The sequence below is a fragment of the Aedes albopictus genome, chromosome 1, assembly GCF_035046485.1.
Source record: "Aedes albopictus strain Foshan chromosome 1, AalbF5, whole genome shotgun sequence".
Lineage (NCBI taxonomy): Eukaryota > Metazoa > Arthropoda > Insecta > Diptera > Culicidae > Aedes > Aedes albopictus.
This window is the reverse complement of record NC_085136.1, coordinates 212916314-212940675: the sequence shown is the minus strand read 5'-3', so window position 1 is coordinate 212940675 and position 24362 is coordinate 212916314. Positions and strand designations below refer to the sequence as shown.

Genomic DNA, 24362 nt, shown 5'->3' with positions numbered 1-24362 from the left:
AACTTGCCAATCACATTGAAGAAGTTCTTCGCTTATTCTGTCAATATCAGCTCTGTGAAAGTCAAACTCGGATTGACACACATTATTATCATGAATTTGATGTTGAACTAAATAAATGAAATAGTTAATACCATTTTTTTAAATTTTGGTGAGATTTCTGCTAAATTGTGATATTCCTAACAAATTCTTTCGAAGATTCTTAACTTGTTAATCCGACATTTCAAGTGGATTCTTCAGCATGTTTCTGGGTTAACATACGATGAAGTCTTCAATTTCTGGCAATCACCTAAAATATCTGTCCAGCAAATTCCTTGTGATTTTTTAAATCCAATTTTCAAATGACAGTTTTGTCCGAGTTTGTTTGAAAAATAAAACCGTAAATGGATACCTACTTTAAAATTCTAGTGATTTTCGATTGACCGCTCGCGCGATTGTCTCTGCGGCAACATGGGCTCTACAATTTCTACGGCCCACCAGTCAAGATATTCGGACGCTATGACACCATATGCCGGGGCCTGTAGTACTGGGCTTAGTACTGGCCTGAAAGCATACATAATTAAGGAGAAACTTCAGAGAATACAAATATGGCTGCAAAAATGGCCGGCGTTTTAAGAGCCCCAATCTTCAAAATTCGTAAACAAATGCGTTTGATTTGTAAAAGCTGCCTCTTTTTGCACGTGAGCAAAGCCAGGATAAACAATAAAATAATGTCAAAATAATATCTCAACAGTGCTGTGTTTATTTCCTCTCATGGCTCTTACGAGTAGGGGTAGAAAAATGGATCATTCGCATATCGTTCCTCCAAATCTCTCCACAGGTTTATACGTGCCTGGTTAGGGTGTCGTGTCACTATCAAATTGTCTCCAATGTCCAGATATGTCATGTCGCTTCCCTGAACTGGAGCCCAGTGGATGTTTTGTAGGTCCGTATAGGAATTTGGTGTTGGATGTCCAGTGATGGCAAAGTTGGTCCAAAGCCGAACCATTCGCTGTCGAACAATGTTAGCTGAATTGCTTGGTAAAATAGGTGATATGGGTAGATCTGTCATAGACCACAAATAGGCTAATTCGTCAGAGTGGACTGCCCCTGGGAAGTCAGTTAGCAACAGCCTTCGCTTCATTAAATTGAGATCACCGTCGAAACTAAATTGGTAATAGAAAGTTGGTTGGGAGTTTCGTTCAGCTGTAAGAGCAACCGATTTGTCAACGGCGTAGATGAACTGTTGATCGGTGTGGAATTCTGTCCACTCCAGCATAATATCTGGTCCAAGCGCACGATCCTGCCAGTAGAAGTTGCGGAACGCTTGGCTGACTGCATTCGATTCTGGAGTGTTAGCTGGGATGTTCCAAAAGTGCGGTACGAAGAATTGCGGGTTACGGGTGAATTCGTTCCACACAGTTGAATCCAAAAGGTGCTCACGAACCATAAAAAGGCTTTCAGCACTCGTGTAGCCAATCATTATTGGAACGTGATTGTATACTCCAGATTGTGAAATTTCAATTGGGCGTTGAGTAAGGAAGGTTGGCTCTGGAGAGTTTACCGGTTCAGCACTTGGAACATACTCGAAGGGCTTAAACCCACGAGGAATTGGAATATCCGTGATCGACCTTTGAAGAGCAATGAAATCTCCTATTGGGGTATATCTTAGGAGTTGAGTAAGTTCTGCACTGTCATGTGGATAACCGAAGGCATCTGCAATGTTTCTTGCCATTTCTCGTGCATTGTACTGGAACCCCCATGGAACTAAGGCAGTTCCAGATTGAGCAATTGCCTTATGGAATAAGCCGGTCGCCATTGGAGATAGCACTAGATAGTGTACCAGTACTCCACCTGCACTTTCACCAAAGATTGTCACATTGTTAGGATCACCACCGAAAGCCGCAATATTATCACGAACCCATCTCAGGGCCTCGACACAGTCTTTTGCACCCCAATTGCCCTGTGCGTGTGTATCACCAGTGCTGAAAAATCCTAGAATACCGAGGCGGTAGTTGAAGGAGACGACAACCACATTTTCCTGAACTAAATGATCCGGGCCATATCGCCCTGAGTCACCCGAGCTTAATACGAAGGCACCTCCATGGATCCAAACCATCACTGGTCGAGAACCGATGATGTTCTGCGTATATACGTTGATGAACAAACAATCCTCACTACCCGAGTATTCACTGAGTATACTAAGCGCTGGACAGTTCGCTCCATGTTCACTAGCATCTCGAACGCCGGACCATCCACGATGTGGCACAGGATTTCGGAATCTCAGATCGGATACTGGAGGTTCCGCATAGGGTATGCCGTTAAATTGAAAGTAGCTGCAGAATAAGCCACAGCTGGCTGTTATTCCTTGCACTTGACCACCAGTGGTGGTAATGATTGGTCTGGTCTATAAAGTTAAAGGCAATGTAATCATCCATCTATGAGCAATAGACAAAATTTACTTACCACATCTTGACAAAAACATAGAGAAATTGTCAGAAACACTAATGCCAATAGCTTTAACATGCTTATTAATAGTAATCAATTGACGCGATAGGTTTTTATAGACTAGAAAAATCCCATACAGATCCAATCTTTTTCGATAAGATAAAGATACTTTTAGTATTGATTTATTTATAACTCCTTTTACCACGAATGAAAGTAGAATGCATTTTTGGTGCAAATGATGTTGCTTTTTTGGCACGGTAAAGGCTGGGTAATTCGCGCAAGACAGATCCCATTGAGATACTACCCAGGTAACCACTAAGCATTTGAATAAGCCGTGTATCAGCCCGTATTACGCATTTAAACTGCTTGCTGCCCTACATAAGCAGTTCGAATGCATAGCTGCCTTGAGTTAGCATAAGCTGTGCTGTTCAAAAGCTTTCGGCTGTTAATTAGCATTTCAACTGCTTGAAGTGGTTTCACTTAGGAGCATACAGAATGTTTTTCAACTGCTCTTTAAATGCTAGGAGCAAAAAGGTTAGGAGATATGTTACGCATTTGGCAACACATTTTGTCTCTCTCTGACAGAGCCTATGCTTCTGTTTACAAATTTGTGCATCTTTTTTGATTCTTCATTTTCCCCTACTCATCCAAAAGCACCAAAGAAAACATTACTGCAGCTGGATTGGATTGGGAACTTGTCCATCAAAAAATCATCATTTATCATTTCGTCGCAAAATATGTGCCGAATAGGTGAATGCTTTGGTGGATCATAGGATTGTTTGAAAGAGGAAAGAAACAATCTCATTCCACAGATATTTAAAAGAAGGGATCGTAATGCTCTACCACAATGAAATATCTCAATGAAAACAAGTTTCGGATGTTGAATCTGAAGCTGTTATCGAATCATTCTTTATATTGGCGATTAAATCAACGCACGCCACCGGAACAACTTTAGCATCGTGGATCAGGAGCAACAGAATCCGAAGCAGATACGATTAATCAATCTCCGGATCGTAAGTTCAAACCTACATCACTACAAAAATCAGCAAAAAAGTTCCACCTAGCACCGGCTGGAATATGGAAGGATGATGAAGCGGGGAAGCAGGCTGAGAGAACGAGAAGCAGCAGACGTCAATCTATTTTTTTTTTTGCTCGACGAGGCGTTACGCTTCTTTGACATTTCGTCACGACGTTCCTGAAGGGATAGCACTAAGACAGCCCGTTATTTTGCCAAAACCTGCTGTGAGGTAGCACTATAGGCGCATATACGGCTAATTAGCATTAAACGCCTTGTCGTAAAGGCTACTATAATGCTGAAGGAATGCTATTTTAAATGCTTACTGGTTACTTGGGTAGCAACTCCTATCTCTACCTCCGCGTGGCACAGGCAGGACTGCGAGCAACCTTAGGGAAAATCAGGTAACCAACCCCGGTTGAACTTTGGTCGTAGGTTGACAGGGAAGGGAGGTTTGTTTCTGCAACCTGAGCGTCTGTTCTCCAGGAGCGTCTTTTCCCCATGTTAGGGGCGGCTGATCGACGTCCAAGTGTCAGGGAATGGTTCTAACTGCAACAGCCAATTAGCAACAGAATAATACGAACCACAACCAATGGCAATGACCCCAACGACGGAACATTACTTGCTATTGGAAACTCGGTACGTGGAATGAGCGATCTCTCAATTTCATCAAGAGCAACCGCATCGGAGAGTAGATCTACTGAAGAACCTAGGACGTGCAGTGTAGAGAATACGATGGGCGGACCAGGTAGAACGTGATCTGGTGAGCATTGAACGTGACCGATGTTGGAGAGCTACAACTGGAAACCAAGTATTATGGAGGTAACGTGTTCGCTAAGTATTATCGTCATGAAGACAATCTTTTTTGGAAGAAACAAATGATTTACGGATAAATGATACTATTGATTACTATGTAAATACACCTCAGAGGCAACCCAATCTGGACTTAATTTATTTCATGATACAACTATTACGAATAGGGGTAGAAGAATGGATCATTAGCGTATCGATCTTCCAAATCTCTCCACAGGTTGATGCGTGCTTGGTTGGGGTTTTGTGTCACTATCAAATTGTCTCCAATATCTAGATAGGTCATGTCGCTACCCTGAACTGGGGCCCAATGGATGTTCTGCAGGTCCGTATCCGAATTTGGTGTTGGTTGTCCAGTGATGGCAAAATTGGTCCAAAGCCGAACCATTCGTTGTCGAACAAGGTTTGCCGGATTGCTCGGTAGGATGGGTGATACGGGTATATTTGTTATGGACCACAAATACGCTAATTCATCTGCGTGGACTGCTCCTGGCAAATCGGTTAGTAACAGCAATCGCTTAATTAGATTGAGATCACCTTCGAAGCTAAATTTGTAATAGTAAGTGGGTTGGGTGTTCCGTTCGGCCGTTAGGACAACTGTTTTGTCGACGGCATAGAGGAATTGTTGATCGGTGTGAAATTGAGTCCATTCCACCATAATGTCTGGCCCAAGAGAACGGTCTTGCCAATAGAAATCACGGAATGCTTGGCTGACCGCACTTGATTCTGGAGTGTTGCCCGGGATGTTCCAAAAGTGTGGCACAAAGAATTGCGGATTGCGGGAGAATTCATTCCAAACAGTGGAATCTAGAATATGTTCTCGGACCATGAAAAGACTTTCAGCACTCGTGTAGCCTATCATCATCGGAACGTGATTGTACGCTCCAGAGAGGAGACTTTCAATTGGACGTTGAGTGAAGAAGGTAGGCTCTGGAGAGTTTACTGGTTCAGCACTTGGAACATATTCGAAAGGCTTAAATCCACGGGGAATTGGAATGTCGGTAAGTGATCTTTGAAGAGCTATAAAATCGCCAATAGGAGTATATCGCAGAAGTCGAGTGAGTTCTTCACTTTCGTGTGTATAACCGAAAGCATCGGCAATACTATGTGCCATTTCCCGTACGTTGTACTGGAATCCCCATGGAACTAAGGCAGTTCCAGATTGAGCGATTGCTTTGTGAAATAATCCGGTCGCCATTGGAGATAATACAAGAAAATGTACTAGTACTCCACCTGCACTTTCACCAAAGATTGTCACGTTGTTGGGATCACCACCGAAAGCTGCAATATTGTCACGAACCCATCTCAGAGCCTCGACACAGTCCTTTGCACCCCAATTGCCCTGTGCGTGGGTATCACCAGTGCTGAAGAATCCCAGAATACCAAGCCGGTAGTTGAAGGAAACGACAACTACATTTTCCTGGACTAGATGATCCGGTCCGTATATTCTAGAATCTCCCGAACCTAGTACAAATCCACCTCCATGAATCCACACCATAACCGGTCGAGAACCGATAATATTCTGCGTATACACATTGATGAACAAGCAATCCTCACTGCCTGAGTGTTCACTAAGAGGACTGAGTGCTGCGCAATTGTCTCCATGTTCACTAGCATCTCGAACGCCGGACCATCCACGATGTGGCACAGGATTTCGGAATCTCAGATCGGATACTGGAGGTTCCGCGTAGGGTATACCGTTAAATTGAAAGTAGCTGCAGAACAGGCCACAGCTAGCTGTTATTCCTTGCACTTGACCACCGGTAGTGGTAATGATAGGTCTGGTCTACGAAGTTGAGGACAATTTAATCATCTAAATAGCTATGAAGAATAAACGAAATTTACTTACCCCATCTTGACCAAAACATAGAGAAATGGTCAGAAATACTAATGCCACCAGCTTCAACATGCTTATTAATAGTAATCAATTGACGCGGTTGGTTTTTATAGACTAGGGAAATCCTATGCAGATTGACTCATTTTTCGATAAGATAAAGATACTTTTAATTTTGATGTATTTATATTGCCTTTAACTACCATTGAAAATAGAACGAATCGTTGATATAAATAATGATTGTTTTAAGTAGTGATTGTCGTTTTCCTCTGCTACAGCTTCTGCTTTACACCAGCCAAAAAAGCAGTGATCAACTTCTTTGCATGCAGGATTGTTGTCTAGCAGTCTGTCATACTTGTTGTATTCGTCCATTTTCGATACACCTCGGATTCTAATCTCACCGGGCCCCTATAGCCACATCTGTACAGGCGTGGGTATTCAGCTTGACCATGCTGAGGGTGACGGGTTCGATTTCCGGTCGCTCCAGGAAATTTTCGTAAAGGAAATTGACTTCCTTGGCATAGAGTATTTTCGTGCCTGCCATACGGTATATATATACAAAGACGGTCATTGGTAGAGGAAGCTCTCACTTAATAACTGTGAAAGTGCTCATACCTAGCACACCTTAGAAGCATTTTCAGTGGGGACGCCACGCCAAGAAGAAGTTCACCGCACATAATAGAGAGTTGATGACTTTATTTGCACACATCAACGTTACAAAAGCCTGAGTGTTGAACGACCCTACCCAAGAATGTTTTGACTCGCATGACAATCGTCGTTCGTCTTATTTGTCTATAGGGTTTCTCATTAATGTTTCGACTTCTGTGAGAATTTGAAAATCCACTAAATAAGGTTTCTAAATTTTGAAAAATGTAGTGATTTCTTGATTTTATACGAAAGAGCACTTTTTTCTGAGCCGCTTTGATTTTTTCAGATTTTTTGAATTTTATTTTGGTACCTAAAATGTCGCAATATAACTCGTTCAGATTTTATTACTCCAATGTGATGTTCGGCAAACTTGTAGGCTATTGTAGGGTAGCGTTTCTACTACAATTATCACCAAGGACGCCGTATTACAACTCTCATATTCACGGCCTAAAAGTGTTAAAATTTTCGATCATCTAGTGTGAGTTGATAATACTTGCGCCATCACATAGCGTACTTGGTGATAATTACAGAAAAAAAAAAAAACTACTCTCTAGTTTAAAGAGATGCCGGGACCCGTTAACTTAATCAGTGGATGGTCATGGGCTCGATGCCAGCTCCCTCGTGCTCATCATTCTACCATGGACAGAGTAGAAAAGTGACAGCAGCGTAAAGGCAACCAATTCGATATAGTAGAATTAGAATAGAATACACTTAGGTGCTGTACAAAGTGTATGTGCAGCTGCCAATTGGAATCGCAGTGCCTTAGTGGACAAAAGAGCTGTATATTAGGTTAAGTGGTTGAAGAATAAACAATAGTTCAAATAAGATCACTTTTCTAGTCTAGTCTACACGTACACAGTCATCTCTTGGAAGAATCACAGGAAACGATAAAATCACCTACTTTTTACTTTCATAGTTTTTCTTGTTATTGTCAATCATTGCGGTGCATCGGGGCTGCATTCCAGATATGGGTAATTCTTGCTTAGACCGGCCCACTATTTACACCTTGTCTTCAAAAATGTTTATGTTGCCGATTTTCTGAAAGTCCTCGCGAAAGGAAGGAAAATACATTTGGTTACTCAAATTGATGGACCCCTCGTTAGTTAGAGCCTCAACAATTTTTGCAGACCCCTCGATTTTGGTCAAATGGTGGCTCATTTGAACCGTTATAACTCGAAAGTTTCTCAAAAAAACCGCCGCAAAATGAATTGTTGTTGAAACGAGGTAAGATAGAGCAACTATTTACAATAATAAAAAGTTGGGTCGGCCATATTGATTTTGGCCGCCATCTTGAATTTTTATACCAAAACATTTTTTTTTCACCAATGGCAACCACCGATTTTTAAAATTTTTGCATCAATTGAAAGCTGAGACATTTATACATAACATATCAAAAAAATAGAGATGTCTTTTTCTTCTTTCATAAGTTATCTGCCGTTTTGTAAACCATGCCACTTTTGCGCACTGGGCCCGGTGCCGGCCATTTACATAAATGCAGCACACGAATTTAAAATCTAAACCCACTAATGAAAAGCTAAAGGTTTATGGCCCGTTTACATATGTGATAATAATGCGTGACAATATTCTGTCGGACAATTTCTTCCACGCTAGTATCGTTTACATTGCCGCTAAATATTTAGCTGCTAAATCTGGGACAATAAATTGTCCGACTGTGTTGGTACCAAACTATAGTAATGTAAACACTTCCCTATCTGCCAATAAAATTGGCGTGATGGCATAATTAGCTGACAATTCGTCTAGCAGACCGTTTACATGATGCTAATTGTGTCGGACAATCTAATATCCTCATTATTGTCCACTAGTTTTAGCACCAAATTCAGAAGCTTCTGATTTTGTCATGCTAATTTTATTGTCTGCTAAAAAGTGTTTACATTGCGCTAAATTGACGCCAATACTGCTCGAAAATGAACTGTCGCGTAGAATTAGCAAATATGTAAACGGGCCATTAAGCTTTTCAAAACACTAAAAAAGTTGTAAAAGCAATGCCCGCATCATTGAGAAACACTCACCGACGGAAACTAACCTCCGATTTGCATAAATTTTGCGGCACGTGCCGAGGCGTAAACTCGAGTGCTTTTGCATGTCGTTGCCGGTGCGCATGGAAATGTATGCAGAAAACGTGGCTACTTTCGAGATATAACGGTTAAATGAGCCACCATTATTTGACCAAAATCGAGGGGTCTGCAATAGTAGTTTACGCAACAAGGTGCAGAATGAGGATTTTTACAGCACGAGTCGTACATTTACATTACGATGAGTGCTGTAAAAATCGAGTTCTGCACCGAGTTTCGTACAACGTTTTTTGCAATTTCATAAATTACTACTTGAGGCAAGACTTGAGGATATTTTTAAACAAAACTTTTTCATCAAACTCCACACTGATGTTCAGAGCCATGTTTAAGAAAGTGTGATCATAGCAGGTTATGCTGTGCACTTGTCACAAATTTTCAAACCTGCGTCCAGACAGCATGAAGAAGTTCATCAAAACTGAAAACAGTGCTGTAATGGTTCATTACGCAACGCAAATCAGTGCTGTAATGAACCATTACCGCACTGCTAATTTGATGTGGGAAAGTAGGCCTTTTCCTGTCAGATTTGCGTGAGGGAAAACAGCCTATTACGATGAGAAATTGCAAAAAAAAAAATATTGTGGCTCTCAACTTGAGTAACCAAATGCATTTTCCTTACTTTTTAGCGAGGACATTCAGAAAATCGGCACCTTAAACATTTTTGAAGACAAGGTGTAAATAGTGGGCCGATCTCAGCGAGAGTTACCCATGTTGAAGCGACAAGGCTTGCCGTGGCGTCATTGAATAAATTTGAAATAAATCATGGTACGGCGACATTTTTCTTCCTAGTATGAGACAGTCCAGGCTCAAAAGCGTGCTCAAAAGTCAGGCTTAAGAACCATTATTCGCTCTCTAAAACGAGAACTATCATCCCTTCCCCCATGGACTTATTTATCCGTGGTCTTCTTTTTCACCGGGTTACTTCTTCTTTTCTTCTGAAAATGTGGGCACTATTTACACAAAATGACACATTCATGAGCATTCAGTGACCGAAAGTGGCGTGTGACGTCATCGTTGACAAGTTCATTTTGCAAAACAAAATAATCCATATGAACTTGTTCACGATGACGTCACACGGCAACGAACAGCAAGATGTGGAACGGTGACTGCGGGTCGTGTTGACAAAAATCACTGCTCGCGAGATCCGGTGAACATCCAGTGAATATTCGGTCGCTGGATGTTCATGAATGTGTCATTTTGTGCAAAGGGTTCGTTCAAATATTACGTAACGCTTAGGAGGGGGGGGGGGAGGGCGGTGGTCTAGTGCTGTGTTACGCTTCATGCAAAATTCCAAAATGTCCCATACAAAAGTTGTTAAGTGGGAGAAGGAGGGGGTCTAAAATTGTCAAATTTTGCGTTAGGTACGTAATATTTGAATGAACCCAAACAGTGGCCGCATTTGCGTAGAAGAAACAAAGAATCAACTCGGTGAAAATAGAAGACCGTGGGTAAATCCATCATTCAGTCACGATTCGCTGAAGACGGTGGTTGGAACTTTACGCCCATCGCAATTTTTCGGCTCTCTTACATCCGATTGAGCTCATTTTTCGTGTGTATTTGCAACATACCTATCATAAGCTAAGTAGGTACCTTCCAAAAAATGAACTGAGTTAGTTGAAAGACAACAGAGGAATTGCGGTGGTCATAAAGTGGGTGGCATAGGGCAGTTCAGAGTTTAAACATGTTAAACACTCAAAGCTCCCGTTTGTTCATTACAATCATAGGTGCAAAACTATTTTCAGCCATTTCAGTGGTGATTTAAACCGGGAGCGGTCACGTCGTGTACTGAGTACACGCACCATGGAAAATGCACGCTTGTGGTACACAGCGTGAGCGCGGCGTCGCTACAGGTAGTCAAAGACGCGACTGCCCGAGGGTTAATGGTGGCCCAAAAGCAAAATAGGTTTATATGGAAATTACTATGGAGCATTTTTAAAAAAGGTTCTCCACGCTGCAGGGCATTTACACATGGAAGAAGTTATAGGGTCAAAGTCAAATTGAATTCTTCAGATCTCAATGGCGAATGTTGCAGAAGATCGCAACTCGTTTCGACTTCCGAGACAAGGGTTATTAATCAATGTTCATTTATGCATGCTTGAACGGAAGACTACAGCTCGATCGACACGCTTGACACGCAATCATAGTATGCGTGTTACCTTCTTGCACACCTTGCAGGACATCCTGTATGAAGATGCGCATGCGAGTGAGATTTTGTTGAACATCTTTTTTGTCGATTGGCGAAATAAGTTCCGGTCTTCGGCAACATTCATCATTGAGATTTGAAGAATTCTATTTGACTTTGACTTTGACTTAAGACTTCATCCATGTGTGAATGCTCTACAACGGGGAGAACCTTTTTTTTAAATTCTCCATAGTAAATCCCATATAAGCCTATTTTGCCACCGAAACGGCTAAAAATTTGACAGGACTCAAATTTTGCACCAAGGATTGTAATGAACATACGGGAGCTTTGAATTTTCAACATGTTTGAAGTCTAAATTGCCCTAGGTGGCACCGTGTGTAACGAATCCTGACTGTATGCGTGTTTCTGTGTACAATCAGCGAAACGTTTTATGGCGTTGCCACAGACAAACAGACGTAACACTCTGATAATTCCCATCGTACACCGATTAAACGGTCTTTTTCAAAATTTGATAGTTGGCCAACTGCCCAACCGTGGCGCTCGCATAGTTTTTGTTCGAGTTTGACGTTTGCTCACTACCACCACCTAGTTGATGGTCGGCCAAACATAGTCCTTTTAGCATTGGGCAACATATTCGCCGTGACTATGATTTGAATCGAAAAATATTCGAAGTGTTACGTCTGTTTGTCTGTGGCGTTGCTCTCAAACTTTGAAGATGCAAATCTCGAGTTCTTCTGCATGGAATGAGCTGGAAAATCGATCGTTTGTATACATGTGATGAACAATCGACTTAGTTTTCAGTTGGATCAGGTCACTGGAGTTAGAGATCTACATCGTTAAAGTTTCGAGAATAATGCTGATAAAAAAGACCGAAGATAGCAAAATAACACGGTGTCTCGTATCACCTTAACCACGTATTAAATTAAGTACTACTGTGCTACTACTGAAGGTATCATCAACAGTGTTCGGTCTGATCAACACTTCAGGGTTCAGTCGTATTTCGGGACGTATCTGCCGGAGGGAGGGACCAAATGTCAGCAACAGGGGAACTTCAGGGTTCGGATGATTTTTAATATAATTTGTTCTAAGTGCTACGTCTGTTTCTCTGTGAAAATATGTAGAACACCGAAGATCAGTTTGCAAGCCCTTCCCGAGGTTACATTTTCAGAAGGCATAGCACCACCAGCCGTTTCCCAATTTGGCCGGCCGCGGAGCAAAGAAAACATGAGGCAGTTTTGAAAACGTAGCCGCTCGCGCTGACAGCCTGCTATAATCTCGAAATTATTTCAAAAGTACATCTGCCGTAACTTGGTCATAAATTCAATGCATGTAAACAAGTTCATAGAACTGTTAGCCTCTAGGTGCCAATCAGATTTTACGAGGGAAAAAAAACTGTGCCTAAAGTGTTGCTCAAAATTTCGAATGATTCCTCCCGTTCTCTCCCATCTATGTCAAAATGTGATTATCTGGCACTAATGCCAAACTAGAGAGTGTTGCATGTAACCTTCCGTAACTCGCGCGGTTGACCTCCACCATCAGCACCACACTAATGCTGAGTACAAAAAGCGAGGTTTTTTCAACGTGTTGTACAAAATACAACAGCGCGATCGGGTCAATGAAAATGAACTAGTTTGGATGAATTCGAGCAGTTACCTAAGCGTTACTGTGAAAATTTCAGAGGTGCTCTCATTTTCACAGTGTTCTCCCCTTAGGCTAGTCCACAGTTTTGCAGTCATATTTTCCAGTAGCGTATCCGATATAATTTGGCTCTCTTATATTTATTTTGCCCCCCCTGGACACATTCATAAAATCAGCTTGTACAACACTCTTCTAGATGCGAAATGTCTATATTTTTTGGTTCACCTAGGTTGCTAGTAAAACTGTGGTAGGGTATGAGTACCCTTTTTCCGCCTATGCTCCTATGTTCATCCTGTTCCAAAAATAGACGATTTAAGGACCGATTGTTTCTGTTCTTTTTGTTATTATAAATGCTCACACACAGAAAAAAAAAACTAAACAAATAGCGCTGATAAGCAGTGGCGTCTCGTAACCTCACTTTTTACCTGTTCAACGACCCTAAAATTTGCAATTGCGAAGAATTCAGGATCAGAATCAAATTGCAAATGGACGGAAACGGCTATTCTCGTCATTTTCTACAAATTACAAGCCAGTTTGTTGAGAAAATTCAAGAATTTACATTCGTTGAACAGGTAGATTTGTGGTTAGGGAATCGCCACTGCTGATAAGCTTTGCTTTCGATAGGACGTAAATTTTAGCACTTTGCTTAACATGGGTTCCGGCCCCTTACAAGAATTATGGCAAATTTTACGACTTTGCGGACGCAGGAACTGATTTCGTGACTGTGTAAGAGTTAAACATTTTTGCGTGGTCTGAGAATTATGCAGTTACGAGCGTGTCTTACACATTTTAGTGCTAAGTGGTTTTAGTGTGTATACGATGAATTTTGAGAGTAGCATGGTGTAATTTATGAATAACGGACAAATAATGCTATTGATTATATCACCTTTATTGCATGCCAAGACTGTTACGAGTAGGGGTAGAAGAATGGATCATTAGCGTATCGATCTTCCAAATCTCTCCACAGGTTGATGCGTGCTTGGTTGGGGTTTTGTGTCACTATCAAATTATCTCCAATATCCAGATATGTCATGTCGCTCCCCTGAACTGGGGCCCAATTGATGTTCTGCAGGTTCGTATCCGAGTTTGGTGTTGGTTGTCCAGTGATGGCAAAATTGGTCCAAAGCCGAACCATTCGTTGTCGAACAAGGTTTGCCGGATTGCTTGGTAGGATAGGTGAAACAGGCAAATTCGTAATGGACCACAGATAGGCTAGTTCATCTGCGTGGACTGCTCCTGGGAAGTCAGTTAGTAACAGCATTCGCTTCATCAGATTGAGATCACCTTCGAAACTAAACTTGTAATAGTATGTGGGTTGAGTGTTCCGTTCGGCCGTTAGGACAACCGTTTTATCGACGGCATAGAGAAATTGTTGATCGGTGTGGAATTGAGTCCATTCCACCATAATGTCTGGTCCTAGGGAACGATCTTGCCAATAGAAATCACGGAATGCTTGACTGACTGCGCTTGATTCTGGAGTGTTGGCCGGAATATTCCAAAAGTGCGGTACAAAGAATTGTGGATTGCGAGAGAATTCATTCCAAACGGTGGAATCCAGAAGATGTTCGCGGACCATGAAAAGACTTTCAGCACTCGTGTAGCCTATCATCATCGGTACGTGATTGTACGCTCCAGAGAGGAGACTTTCAATTGGGCGTTGAGTGAGGAAAGTTGGCTCTGGAGAGTTTACTGGTTCAGCACTTGGGACATATTCGAAAGGCTTAAATCCACGAGGAATTGGGATATCGGTCATTGATCTTTGAAGAGCTATGAAATCTCCTATAGGAGTATATCGCAGAAGTCGAGTGAGTTCTTCACTTTCGTGAGTATAACCGAAAGCATCTGCAATGCTATGTGCCATTTCCCGTACGTTGTACTGGAATCCCCATGGAACTAAGGCAGTTCCAGATTGAGCGATTGCCTTGTGGAATAATCCGGTCGCCATTGGAGATAATACTAGATAATGTACTAGTACTCCACCTGCACTTTCACCAAAGATTGTCACGTTGTTGGGATCACCACCAAAAGCTGCAATATTGTCGCGCACCCATCTCAGAGCCTCGACACAATCTTTTGCACCCCAATTGCCTTGTGCGTGTGTATCACCAGTGCTGAAGAATCCCAGAATACCAAGCCGGTAGTTGAAGGAAACGACAACTACATTTTCCTGGACGAGATGATCTGGTCCATACATCCTAGAATCTCCCGAACCTAGCACAAAGGCACCTCCATGAATCCACACCATAACTGGCCGAGAACCGATAATGTTCTGTGTATACACATTGATGAACAAGCAATCTTCACTGCCAGAGTGGTCACTAAGAGGACTGAGTGCTGGGCAGTTGTCCCCATGTTCAGTAGCATCTCGAACGCCGGACCATCCACGATGTGGCACAGGATTTCGGAATCTCAGATCGGATACTGGAGGTTCTGCATACGGTATGCCATTGAATTGAAAATAACTGCAGAATAAGCCACAACTGGCAGTTATTCCCTGTACTTGGCCTCCAGTAGTGGTAATAATGGGCCGATTCTACGAAAAAAAAAATGAATAGTTCAATCGTCAAGTTATGAAAAACTAGTACAAACTCACCGCATCTTGCCCCCAACAAACGGAAACTGCCAGCAAAACTAACGCTAATAGCTTAAACATGCTTATGAATGATATCTAATTGACGCGGGGGGTTTTTATAGACTAGGGAAATCCTATGCAGATTGGATCATTTCTTCGATAAGATAAAGTTTGCAAAAGTCATGCAATAATGAAAACAACTTTGTGATTTGAGTATTGATTTATTCGTATTGCTGTTCACTGCCACGGATAATAGAACGGGTTGTTGGCATACTGTTCTTCCAAGTGGTACCAGGTATCCAGTCTGTCACTATTCGGGTTGGTACCGGGTAGCAGAGATCCATTGATTTCCAGGAACGCCATGTTTTGCGGAGTGAAGGGCGCCCAATTGACATTCTGCAGATTATTATCGGAGTTGGGGGTTGGACTTCCCGTAATGGCGAAATTTGTCCACATTCGAACCATGCGATTACGGACAGTGACTGCTGGGTTGTTGGGTAGAATAGGTGATACTGCAAAATTCGTCATAGACCATAAATATGGCAGTTCATCGGCATGCATAGCTCCCGGCCAGGCAGTTAGCAATGTAACACGTTTAACTAGGTTAAGATCACCGTCTTGGCTAAACTTGTAATAGTATGTAGGCGCTGTATTACTCTGCGCAGTTAACCGAGCAGCTTTATCGCAGGCGTAAGTGAACTGTTGGTCGGTGTGGAATTTGGTCCATTCCAACATGATATCTGGTCCAAGAGGTCGATCTTGCCAATATAGATTCCGGAATGCTTGACTAACAGCTGTGGCTGCTGGACTGTTTCGCGGTATATTCCAGTAGTGTGGTACGAAAAAGTCGGGATTTCTGGTGAACTCATTCCATACGGTTGAATCGATGCGATGTTCATGAACCATGAAGAGCGATTCCGCATCGTTATATCCGATGATAAAGGGGACGTGATTGAAGGTTCCGGCCTTCAGAATATCAATTGGACGTTCGGTTAGGAAGGTTGGTTCAGGGGAGTTGACAGGTTCGGCAGTTGGGACGAAATCGAATGGTCGGAAGCCGCGGGGGATTGCAATATCAGTCCATCCCTGTTGAAGGTTTACGAAATCGCCCTTTGGTGTGTTGCGCAGACGTCGCACCAGTTCAGCATTGTCGTTAGCTGGATAACCAAACTTTTCGGCAATGTACTGTTTCATTTCTTGTGGGTTATACTGGAAACCCCATGGAACAAGTGCAGTACCAGATTGAGCAATGGCTTTGTGGAACAATCCAGACGCCATTCTAGACAGTACAAGGTAATGAACAGCAGCAGCCCCAGCACTCTCGCCGAAGATCGTCACGTTGTTTGGATCTCCACCGAATGCAGCAATATTGTCTCGTATCCAACGTAGAGCTTCTACACAATCCTTCATACCCCAATTACCCTGAGCATGATGATCACCTGTGCTGAAGAATCCCAGAACACCCAAACGATAGTTGATGGTTACAATTACTACATTTTGTTGCACCAAATGATCGGGACCGTAGATGAAGGAATCACCCGATCCTCCCGAGAAGGATCCTCCGTGAATCCATACCATTACGGGTCGGGATCCAACGACCTGCTGGGTGTAAACATTTAAGAACAGGCAGTCTTCGTCTCCTGAGTACCCATCTCCGAAGAAGCTGCTCGATGGACATTGGGCTCGGTGTTCGCTTCCGTCCTTTACTCCGGTCCATCCGCGATGAGGAACCGTATTGCGGAAGCGAAGATCTCCTACCGGTGGTTCCGCGTACGGGATACCCATAAATGAAAAATAACTGCAGAATAAACCGCAGCTAGAGGTCACGCCCTGGATTTGACCTCCGCGGGTGGTGACAATAGGGCGGGCCTGTAACAAATGAAATTTGATTTTGTGATTTAGCTGTTGAACATTCGTGAATTCTAATTTCGCTGACTAGTAGTGTAGGACGATCTCCGATCAGTTTTAATATAGCCATTTAAGCACACACACAAAAACTGAAATAGTGATTTTTTTTTCGAAATTTTGAAGATGTTGATGCTACTTACCGGATCCGCCTGCACGCTGGCTGTGGCGACAGCCAGCGCCAAGATTGGCACAATCTTGAACATCCTGTTGAAAAAAGGTCAGTAAATGTTGAGCATAGTGACGGCCGACTACTGCTATTTATACACTGTCCAGCAGTCAGCCGATGTTTGCAGATTAGATTAAACGAATCAATGGGTACTAATTCCCAAACTTAAAGATTAACAATTGTGCGTCGATTAGGGCTTATTGTGTTTTTGTAGGTACGTAGATAAAAATTCGTTATCGGCATTTCCGACGGGGGGCGGGCAGTCATCAAGAAAGATCTATAGATTAATTAAAGCTAAAAACAGATTTTATTTTATGTCTACATATTCGCTCACACATACTTTATTTACGTCATTGGATATTCAAACGGCCCATTGGCATAACGGCTCTCCAAGTCGTACCAGGTGTTGAGACGGGCTTGGTTGGGATAATGAGTGGCGACCAAGTTTGCGTTAATATCCAAGAAAGCCATATTCTGATTTTGAATTGGAGCCCAAATAACGTTCTGCAAGTTGCTGTCCGAATTGGGCGTCGGATTGCTGTGAAGTGCAAAGTTGGTCCACAAACGTACCACGCGACTACGTACAGCCAACGCAGGATTGCCAGGCAAAATTGGAGTAATCGGAAGGTTAGTCATAGACCACATGTACGGGAGTTCGTCCGCATGAACTGCACCAGGCCAGTCGCTAAGCAGAAGAAGGCGTTTCACCAAATTCAAGTCTCCATCGAAGCTGAACTGGTAGTAGTATGTTGCTGCTGTGTTGTGTTGCGCGGTCAGCCGGATTGTTTTGTCAATAGGGTAGATGAACTGTTGATCAGTGTGGAATCTAGTCCACTCGAGCATGATGTCTGGGCCAAGAGGACGATCTTGCCAGTAGAAATCACGGAATCCTTGACTAACGCCATTTGATGCAGCGGTACCAGGCGTAATTCTCCAGTAATGCGGGACAAAGAACTGTGGGTTGCGGGTGAACTCGTTCCACACCGTTGAATCAATTGTATGCTCGTGAATCATGAATAGTGACTCCGCATCGGTGTATCCGAATACCATAGGCATCTTATTGAAGTTTCCTGCATTCATCAGGTCGATTGGTCGTTGTGTGAGGAATGTTGGTTCTGGCGAATTCACTGGTTCTGCTGTAGGTACAAATTCAAATGGTTTGAATCCTCGTGGAATTGGAATATCAGACCATCCTTGCTGTAACCTTACGAACTCTCCTTTAGGAGTGTACCGAAGCAAGCGAGTCAATTCAGCATTGTCGTTGGTTGGATATCCGAAAGTGTTTGCCACATGCTGCGACATTTCTCTTGGGTTATACTGGAATGCCCATGGAGATAAAGCAGTTCCAGATTGGATCATAGCTTTGTGGAACAACCCGGTGGCCATCGGTGATAGAACCAGATAATGAACAGCTGCACCACCAGCGCTCTCTCCAAATACGGTCACATTATTGGGATCGCCACCAAAAGCCGCAATATTATCGCGTACCCATCGCAGGGCTTCAACGCAATCCTTCATACCCCAGTTTCCTTGGGCGTGTTCATCGCCAGTGCTGAAGAATCCCAGAAGACCCAATCGGTAGTTAATGGTAACGATGACCACATTCTCCTGGACGAGATGATCTGGACCGTAGATCCAGGAATCTCCAGAACCTCCAGAGAATGATCCGCCATGGATCCAAACCATAACTGGTCGTGAACCGATTATATTCTGAGTGTAGACGTTTAAGAACAGACAGTCTTCGTCTCCATCATAACCATCTCCGACCAAAGCACCTGACGGACACGATGGACGATGTTCGCTTCCGTCCTTGACACCTTGCCAGCCTCGATGTTTAACAGTGTTGCGGAATCTGAGTTCTCCTACTGGTGGTTCACCATATGGAATACCCATGAATGAGAAGTAGCTGCAAAACAGACCGCAGCTGGATGTTACACCCTGAATTTGACCTCCCTGGGTCGTAATGATTGGTCTGTCCTGTAACATTGCAAAGCTTTAGCCGAGTTTTCGGAAGAGTATCATCTCCAAAAAACTTACCTCAGACCTGGCGGCGGCCACCGCCAATAGCAGTATTGTTACGAGCTTCAGCATTTTCTCGAATGTTGAAAATGCAACTGAACTCTGCGTTCATTATCAAACCTGTATTTATAGGTTGGAAGCATTTTCGGTTTCAAGAATGAGCTGAATTTTAGGTGAATATTCGAGATAAGTTCAGCAACGTCAAAGAAATTTTATTTTGACTAATAAGGCTTCACCTGCCTTGACGAATGTCGTATGCAGGGGGTAAATGGAATCGATTATCGAAGTGGTAAATGAAACGGATTTTCCAGAAGTAAAAGTCTTATCATCTGATTTGTGTATCAGAGCAACAACCGTCATAATGTGCAGGTCACGCGAGCTTGACGGTAGCCGGTAATGCTACACAGTTCAAAAAGTTTGGCCTATCAACATCGTAATCCTGTGATGATGGTTATGGTTCCGCGTCTGCCATATAGCTCAAATGAGATTTGAGCCAGACGGTTTATCTGAACAATAATAAAATTTTCTGTTTTAAAGAAGCCCAAAAAGGCCATATAAATAAGCTTCTCAATGCAGTAGAACTGATTACAGCGGCACTACTATATAAATTTGATTATTTGAATAGAACACGCATGTTTTGGTAGCTTTGTTGATGAATTTGAAACTTAACATGATGATAACACAGACAAACAGACGTGAATCTTAGAGGAAATTCATTAAAAACTTTTGGCCCGTATCTTTTTCATGAGCACACTGCCACCTGTTAGTAGAACCACGTGGAGACACTGTCGGCAATGATGGATGTCGATTTGACGTTTGTCTAACACGCACACTACTACACAAATCGCCTGTAATTTTCGTTTGCATAATTCAGCAACACTTGCACTTGCAAACGTCAAAGCAATCGAATACTAGCGCCTCTGGTAGAAGGATCGCGGAAAACAAATGGAATTTGGTTGATCGTTAGTTGAATGTGCCAAGCAGTTTTCGCAAAATTATAGCATGAACTCGTGTTATCATGACGTCAAATGGAAAGAAATGTATTCAGTTCAAATTTTGTTGATCAAAATTAGATAAATGCAAATTTTTTGGATAATTTTTACGTTAAACCATTAGAATACAAACAAACAGACGTCGTGCTCTATTTACTCCCCATCGTTCATCGTTATTCAAATACTCTGTAGTTCGCTAATAAGTCATTCATGGCGGTACAATACACAATAAACTAGGTTGATTCAAACCTAATAAAATATCGTTTCAGACATGCAAAAATATGGCATCAATATTGGCGCATTGATTCAGAAGTTATGGAGGTTTGAAGGTGCTTTTTTAAATGGTATATAGTCCTACATATTGTAAAAATGTCCTCCAACGGCGAAACAAAAACCCCGTGTGAATTATTTTCGGTGGACATCTTTTCTGCTGGTTGAACGGCCTTACTCTTGTCGGGTTTAGGTAGATCCAAGAAAACAAAACTCACTGTGCAATCTTATCGCTAGTTAAGTAAGAGCTATCGACCACATTTGATCGAACAGATATGCCAGTTTGTCCTACAAATCGTAGAGAGATGAACGCGTTTTGCTTGTTCGCTATTGCAATATCCCTCACGGGAATATCCGCGCAGAGTGGACCAACGATCACTACACCTTCAGGGCAAATTCAAGGTACCGTTGAATCGTGCGGTTTGTTTTGCACGTACTACTCCTTCAAAGGCATCCCTTATGCGCAACCTCCTGTTGGAAATCTTCGCTTTCGTAACCCGGTATCTCACCCGGGATGGAGTGGAGTTCGGGATGCTGCCCAGCACGGTTCCTTCTGTCCTCAGTACGAACTGCTCACCTTGGAGGTTATAGGTGATGAGGATTGTCTCTACCTGAATGTGTATTCTCCGGAGCTAATTGGTCAACGTCCGGTGATGGTCTGGATGCATGGTGGTGCCTATAGTTCTGGATCTGGAGACTCGGACGTTTACGACCCGCAGAAGTTAATCCGGGAAGGTGTAGTAGTTGTAACCATCAATTACAGGCTTGGAGCATTGGGCTTTCTTAGTACTAACGATGAGCATGCTCAAGGAAATTGGGGCCTTAAAGACTGTATTGAAGCGTTACGTTGGGTGCAACGGAATATCGCTGCATATGGTGGTGATCCAGACAACGTTACTATATTTGGAAACTCAGCTGGAGGTTCATTGGTACACTTTTTGTACCTTTCCGACATGGCAAACGGACTGTTCCACAAAGCGATAGCTCAAAGTGGAACCGCACTGGCACCATTCGCCTTCCAAACCAATCCAAAATTTTACGCTGATAGATTTGCCAATATTTTCGGTTTGTCAAGCGACAGCGCAGTTTATGTGGACCAGCTTAGAACTCTTCCAGCGAGTAGCTTTATCCCATTCCAAGAAGCGTTGCTAACGATACCGGTTCCTCGATTCATGCGACCACTAGATTTTGCACCTTCAACGGAACCAGCAAGCTCTCCTGAATCAAGAGCGTTGACAACCGATCCAATGAGCCTGATGCGATCACGGCAGCATACGGTTCCCTTTCTCATGGGATACAATGATCTTGAGGGCTCCTTTTTCACTACGGTTGAGTTCGCGGTAGATCAAACTGTTTTCGATCAGTTCAACAACAATCCTGATCTGTTCGTGCCGTTTTTCTGGAACATCAATACGGGATCCCCCGCTTCTTCAGCAGTTAGCAGCGCATTCCAACAACACTACTTCAATAATCAACAGTTGGGGCTTCCCCTATTCTTCGAGTGGAGTAAATATTACGGGGATCATCTATTCCTATTTCCGGTACACTACACGGCTCAAGTTCACGCCCAGAGTTTGGCACCAGTTTACTACTACCAGTTCTCGTATGATGGAGATTTAAATTTATTCAAGAAATCACTGGGTATAACACTTCCTGGTGCGATTCATGTCGATGAGATTCCATATCTTTTCGAGTTGGCGGAAGAAATGGGAGCTGAGGTGCCACCGGGAAGTCACGCGATCACCGTCAGCGATCGAATGGTACGAATGTGGGCTAACTTTGCTAAGTACAGGTATGACGTTGTTATTGTAAAAATTAAGAGCATTGGACATTATAAGATTTATATTTTTTCAGTGACCCGACGCCCAGCTCTGATTCATTATTGCAGAACTTGGTTTGGCCAACGATACAAGAAAGTTCCAATGGTGTTGCAATGATGGATATCGGACAAAATCTGATGGTAACCGATGCATCGACTTCCGAAACCTTCGTGCTGTGGCATCGTCTTCAAGATCAATACGCAACCAATCCTTTTCTGTGACTTACAGTTGTTGGCATATAAATGGCAATGGATCATCATTTACTAGGTTAACGGTATTCTTGGTGGAAATCTTAAGAATAAAACGTTGAACTATTTTACTATGTGCAATATTATTATTTTTACAAACTGGTTCTAATTTTTTTTATCATAAAGTTTTCACAAACAAATGGATACATTTTTTCATAAAGTTCTTTTACACTAAAGTGTCATATTTGCACATTTTCGCCGATTTTACAACTTGTTTACTACTTTTTCTCCAATTTTCATAACGATATACATATGCATTCATTGTGGAATTCTTGTCCGGAGTCGAATCTGTGGGAATTCGGCTGATGGTTTCTCGGTGAGAATTGCCCAACGCAGCTACCAAAAACACTGCAATACGTCCGACGTGGTCGAACGCTGACCGAAGATTGAGGAAGAGTCGTGGCCTGCTATGATCTCAGCAGCTGTCAGTCGATGTGGTAAGCGTTACCCCGATATGTTGAGACTAAATTTTAGGGAATATTTACCAATTGATCAGATTTTTTCTGAACACAAAACAATGTGATGTTCTTCAAAATCAGTCTTTCTTATTTTTATTATTTATTTATTTATTCATTTACTCATTATATATAATCGCATAACATAAGGCTGACAGCCTTTTTTATCGCCATACCAGGTATTAAGAAGGTATCAAATAATGTTTTTTTTTATGTTTTAAATGTTTCCTACCGTTTATCTAACATACCCTGCCAATTGCCTATTCCAAATTTAAGTCAACTCAACAAACGCCATGAGGCATGGTACAAACGCATGTGGTTATAACGATCTTCTAGGCACGACTTCCTGTTATTCAAGAATCACCTCATTTAAAATACGACCTTTATCAAATCGCGTGCCTTATCTTCTATTCTAATGTCCAATTCAATTCGACGGCTTTCGAAGTGCGCCTTTCGATTCTAAAAATCGAAGCCAAATGTTTGCGGGACGTCTCCGCTTTCTGCATTTGGAAAAACCAGACTATCCGGACGATCCTCCGGGATAACTCCTTCGTTTTTGATGCCGAAGAACTATTCAATCCAACGGTCTTGGAGACGCGTCTTTTGATTCCCTAAACATCCACACGTTCAAATACGGTGGCCTTTGCTCCGCAAAATAAGCAATTACAATCGGTCTTCGAGACGCGCGCCTTTTTTAATTATCGACGGCCTTCCGGGCGCGTCTCTCTTTTCCATTCTCGACGGCCTTCGAGGCGCGTCTCTCTTTTCCATTCTCGACGGCCTTCGGGGCTCATTCCTTTTCCATTCTCGACGGCCTTCGAGGCGCATCCCTCTTTTCCATTATCAACGACCTTCGAGGCGCGTCCCTTATTCCATTTTCGACGGTCTTCGAGGTGCGTCCCTCTTTTCCATTTTCGACGGCCTTCGAGGCGCGTCCATCATTTCTATTCTCGAAGGCCTTCGATGCGCATCCCTCTTTTTCATTCTTGCTGGTCGTCGAGGCTCGTCTCTCTTTTCCATTCTCAACGACCTTCGAGGCGCGTCCTTCAATTCCAAAAACTGTTCATAACCAATACGACGCTCTTCGAGACACGTTTCCTGTTTTTGCTTTGGGGAAAGCAGGCCATCAAGACGGTCCTAGGTACGCGTCTTTTACAATTTATTATCCAAAACGTCTATTCGACGAATCACGTGACACTCATCTGTGCTTCAAGGAACGAGAAAAATAAATCATCACATCCGTTTTACCACAACATTGCACCTTCCAAGATTTTTACTTATCTGGCTGAGCGATTCCCACCAAAGTTTGA

The 24362-nt window shown here is 42.7% G+C and overlaps 5 protein-coding genes across 5 annotated transcripts; 1 reads left to right on the top strand and 4 right to left on the bottom strand.

Moving 5' to 3' along the window:
* Nucleotides 1-718: 718 nt before the first annotated feature.
* LOC109430310 (carboxylic ester hydrolase-like) lies at nt 719-2718 on the bottom strand. Its single transcript, XM_029867081.2, has 2 exons — nt 2443-2718; nt 719-2383 (listed from the first exon to the last, which is right to left on the bottom strand). Exons 1-2 carry the CDS (start codon nt 2500-2502, stop codon nt 758-760), a joined length of 1686 nt encoding a protein of 561 aa, XP_029722941.2. The 5' UTR covers nt 2503-2718; the 3' UTR covers nt 719-757.
* Nucleotides 2719-4345: 1627 nt separating this feature from the next.
* On the bottom strand, nt 4346-6180 carry LOC109412453 (juvenile hormone esterase-like). The gene is made up of 2 exons (XM_019686090.3): nt 6099-6180; nt 4346-6035 (listed from the first exon to the last, which is right to left on the bottom strand). Exons 1-2 carry the CDS (start codon nt 6156-6158, stop codon nt 4410-4412), a joined length of 1686 nt encoding a protein of 561 aa, XP_019541635.3. The 5' UTR covers nt 6159-6180; the 3' UTR covers nt 4346-4409.
* Nucleotides 6181-13470: 7290 nt separating this feature from the next.
* On the bottom strand, nt 13471-15347 carry LOC109430352 (juvenile hormone esterase-like). The gene is made up of 2 exons (XM_019706410.3): nt 15196-15347; nt 13471-15135 (listed from the first exon to the last, which is right to left on the bottom strand). Exons 1-2 carry the CDS (start codon nt 15253-15255, stop codon nt 13510-13512), a joined length of 1686 nt encoding a protein of 561 aa, XP_019561955.3. The 5' UTR covers nt 15256-15347; the 3' UTR covers nt 13471-13509.
* A 28-nt stretch (nt 15348-15375) lies between these two features.
* Nucleotides 15376-19438, bottom strand: LOC109412449 (uncharacterized). Its single transcript, XM_019686087.3, has 4 exons — nt 19286-19438; nt 17598-19225; nt 17223-17295; nt 15376-17043 (listed from the first exon to the last, which is right to left on the bottom strand). Exons 1-4 carry the CDS (start codon nt 19337-19339, stop codon nt 15412-15414), a joined length of 3387 nt encoding a protein of 1128 aa, XP_019541632.2. The 5' UTR covers nt 19340-19438; the 3' UTR covers nt 15376-15411.
* Nucleotides 19439-20627: 1189 nt separating this feature from the next.
* LOC109412448 (carboxylesterase 5A) lies at nt 20628-22664 on the top strand. Its single transcript, XM_019686085.3, has 2 exons — nt 20628-22321; nt 22384-22664. The coding sequence occupies exons 1-2, from the start codon at nt 20805-20807 to the stop codon at nt 22568-22570; spliced, it is 1704 nt and encodes a 567-aa protein (XP_019541630.3). The 5' UTR covers nt 20628-20804; the 3' UTR covers nt 22571-22664.
* The last annotated feature ends 1698 nt before the right edge of the window (nt 22665-24362 follow it).

Excerpts from the sequence above, each read along its gene's own strand:
- LOC109430310 (XM_029867081.2), bottom strand. The coding sequence starts at position 2,502 with ATGTTAAAGCTATTGGCATTAGTGTTTCTGACAATTTCTCTATGTTTT. Across the intron at positions 2,384-2,442 it reads TATGTTTTTGTCAAGATGTG|ACCAGACCAATCATTACCAC; the intron begins GTAAGTAAATTT and ends TTAACTTTATAG.
- LOC109412453 (XM_019686090.3), bottom strand. The coding sequence starts at position 6,158 with ATGTTGAAGCTGGTGGCATTAGTATTTCTGACCATTTCTCTATGTTTT. Across the intron at positions 6,036-6,098 it reads TATGTTTTGGTCAAGATGGG|ACCAGACCTATCATTACCAC; the intron begins GTAAGTAAATTT and ends TCAACTTCGTAG.
- LOC109430352 (XM_019706410.3), bottom strand. The coding sequence starts at position 15,255 with ATGTTTAAGCTATTAGCGTTAGTTTTGCTGGCAGTTTCCGTTTGTTGG. Across the intron at positions 15,136-15,195 it reads TTTGTTGGGGGCAAGATGCG|AATCGGCCCATTATTACCAC; the intron begins GTGAGTTTGTAC and ends TTTTTTTCGTAG.
- LOC109412449 (XM_019686087.3), bottom strand. The coding sequence starts at position 19,339 with ATGCTGAAGCTCGTAACAATACTGCTATTGGCGGTGGCCGCCGCCAGG. Across the intron at positions 17,296-17,597 it reads CCGTTTGAATATCCAATGAC|TTTCAACAGGATGTTCAAGA; the intron begins GTAAATAAAGTA and ends TTACTGACCTTT. Across the intron at positions 17,044-17,222 it reads CCAGCGTGCAGGCGGATCCG|GCCCGCCCTATTGTCACCAC; the intron begins GTAAGTAGCATC and ends CATTTGTTACAG.
- LOC109412448 (XM_019686085.3), top strand. The coding sequence starts at position 20,805 with ATGCCAGTTTGTCCTACAAATCGTAGAGAGATGAACGCGTTTTGCTTG. Across the intron at positions 22,322-22,383 it reads GCTAACTTTGCTAAGTACAG|TGACCCGACGCCCAGCTCTG; the intron begins GTATGACGTTGT and ends ATATTTTTTCAG.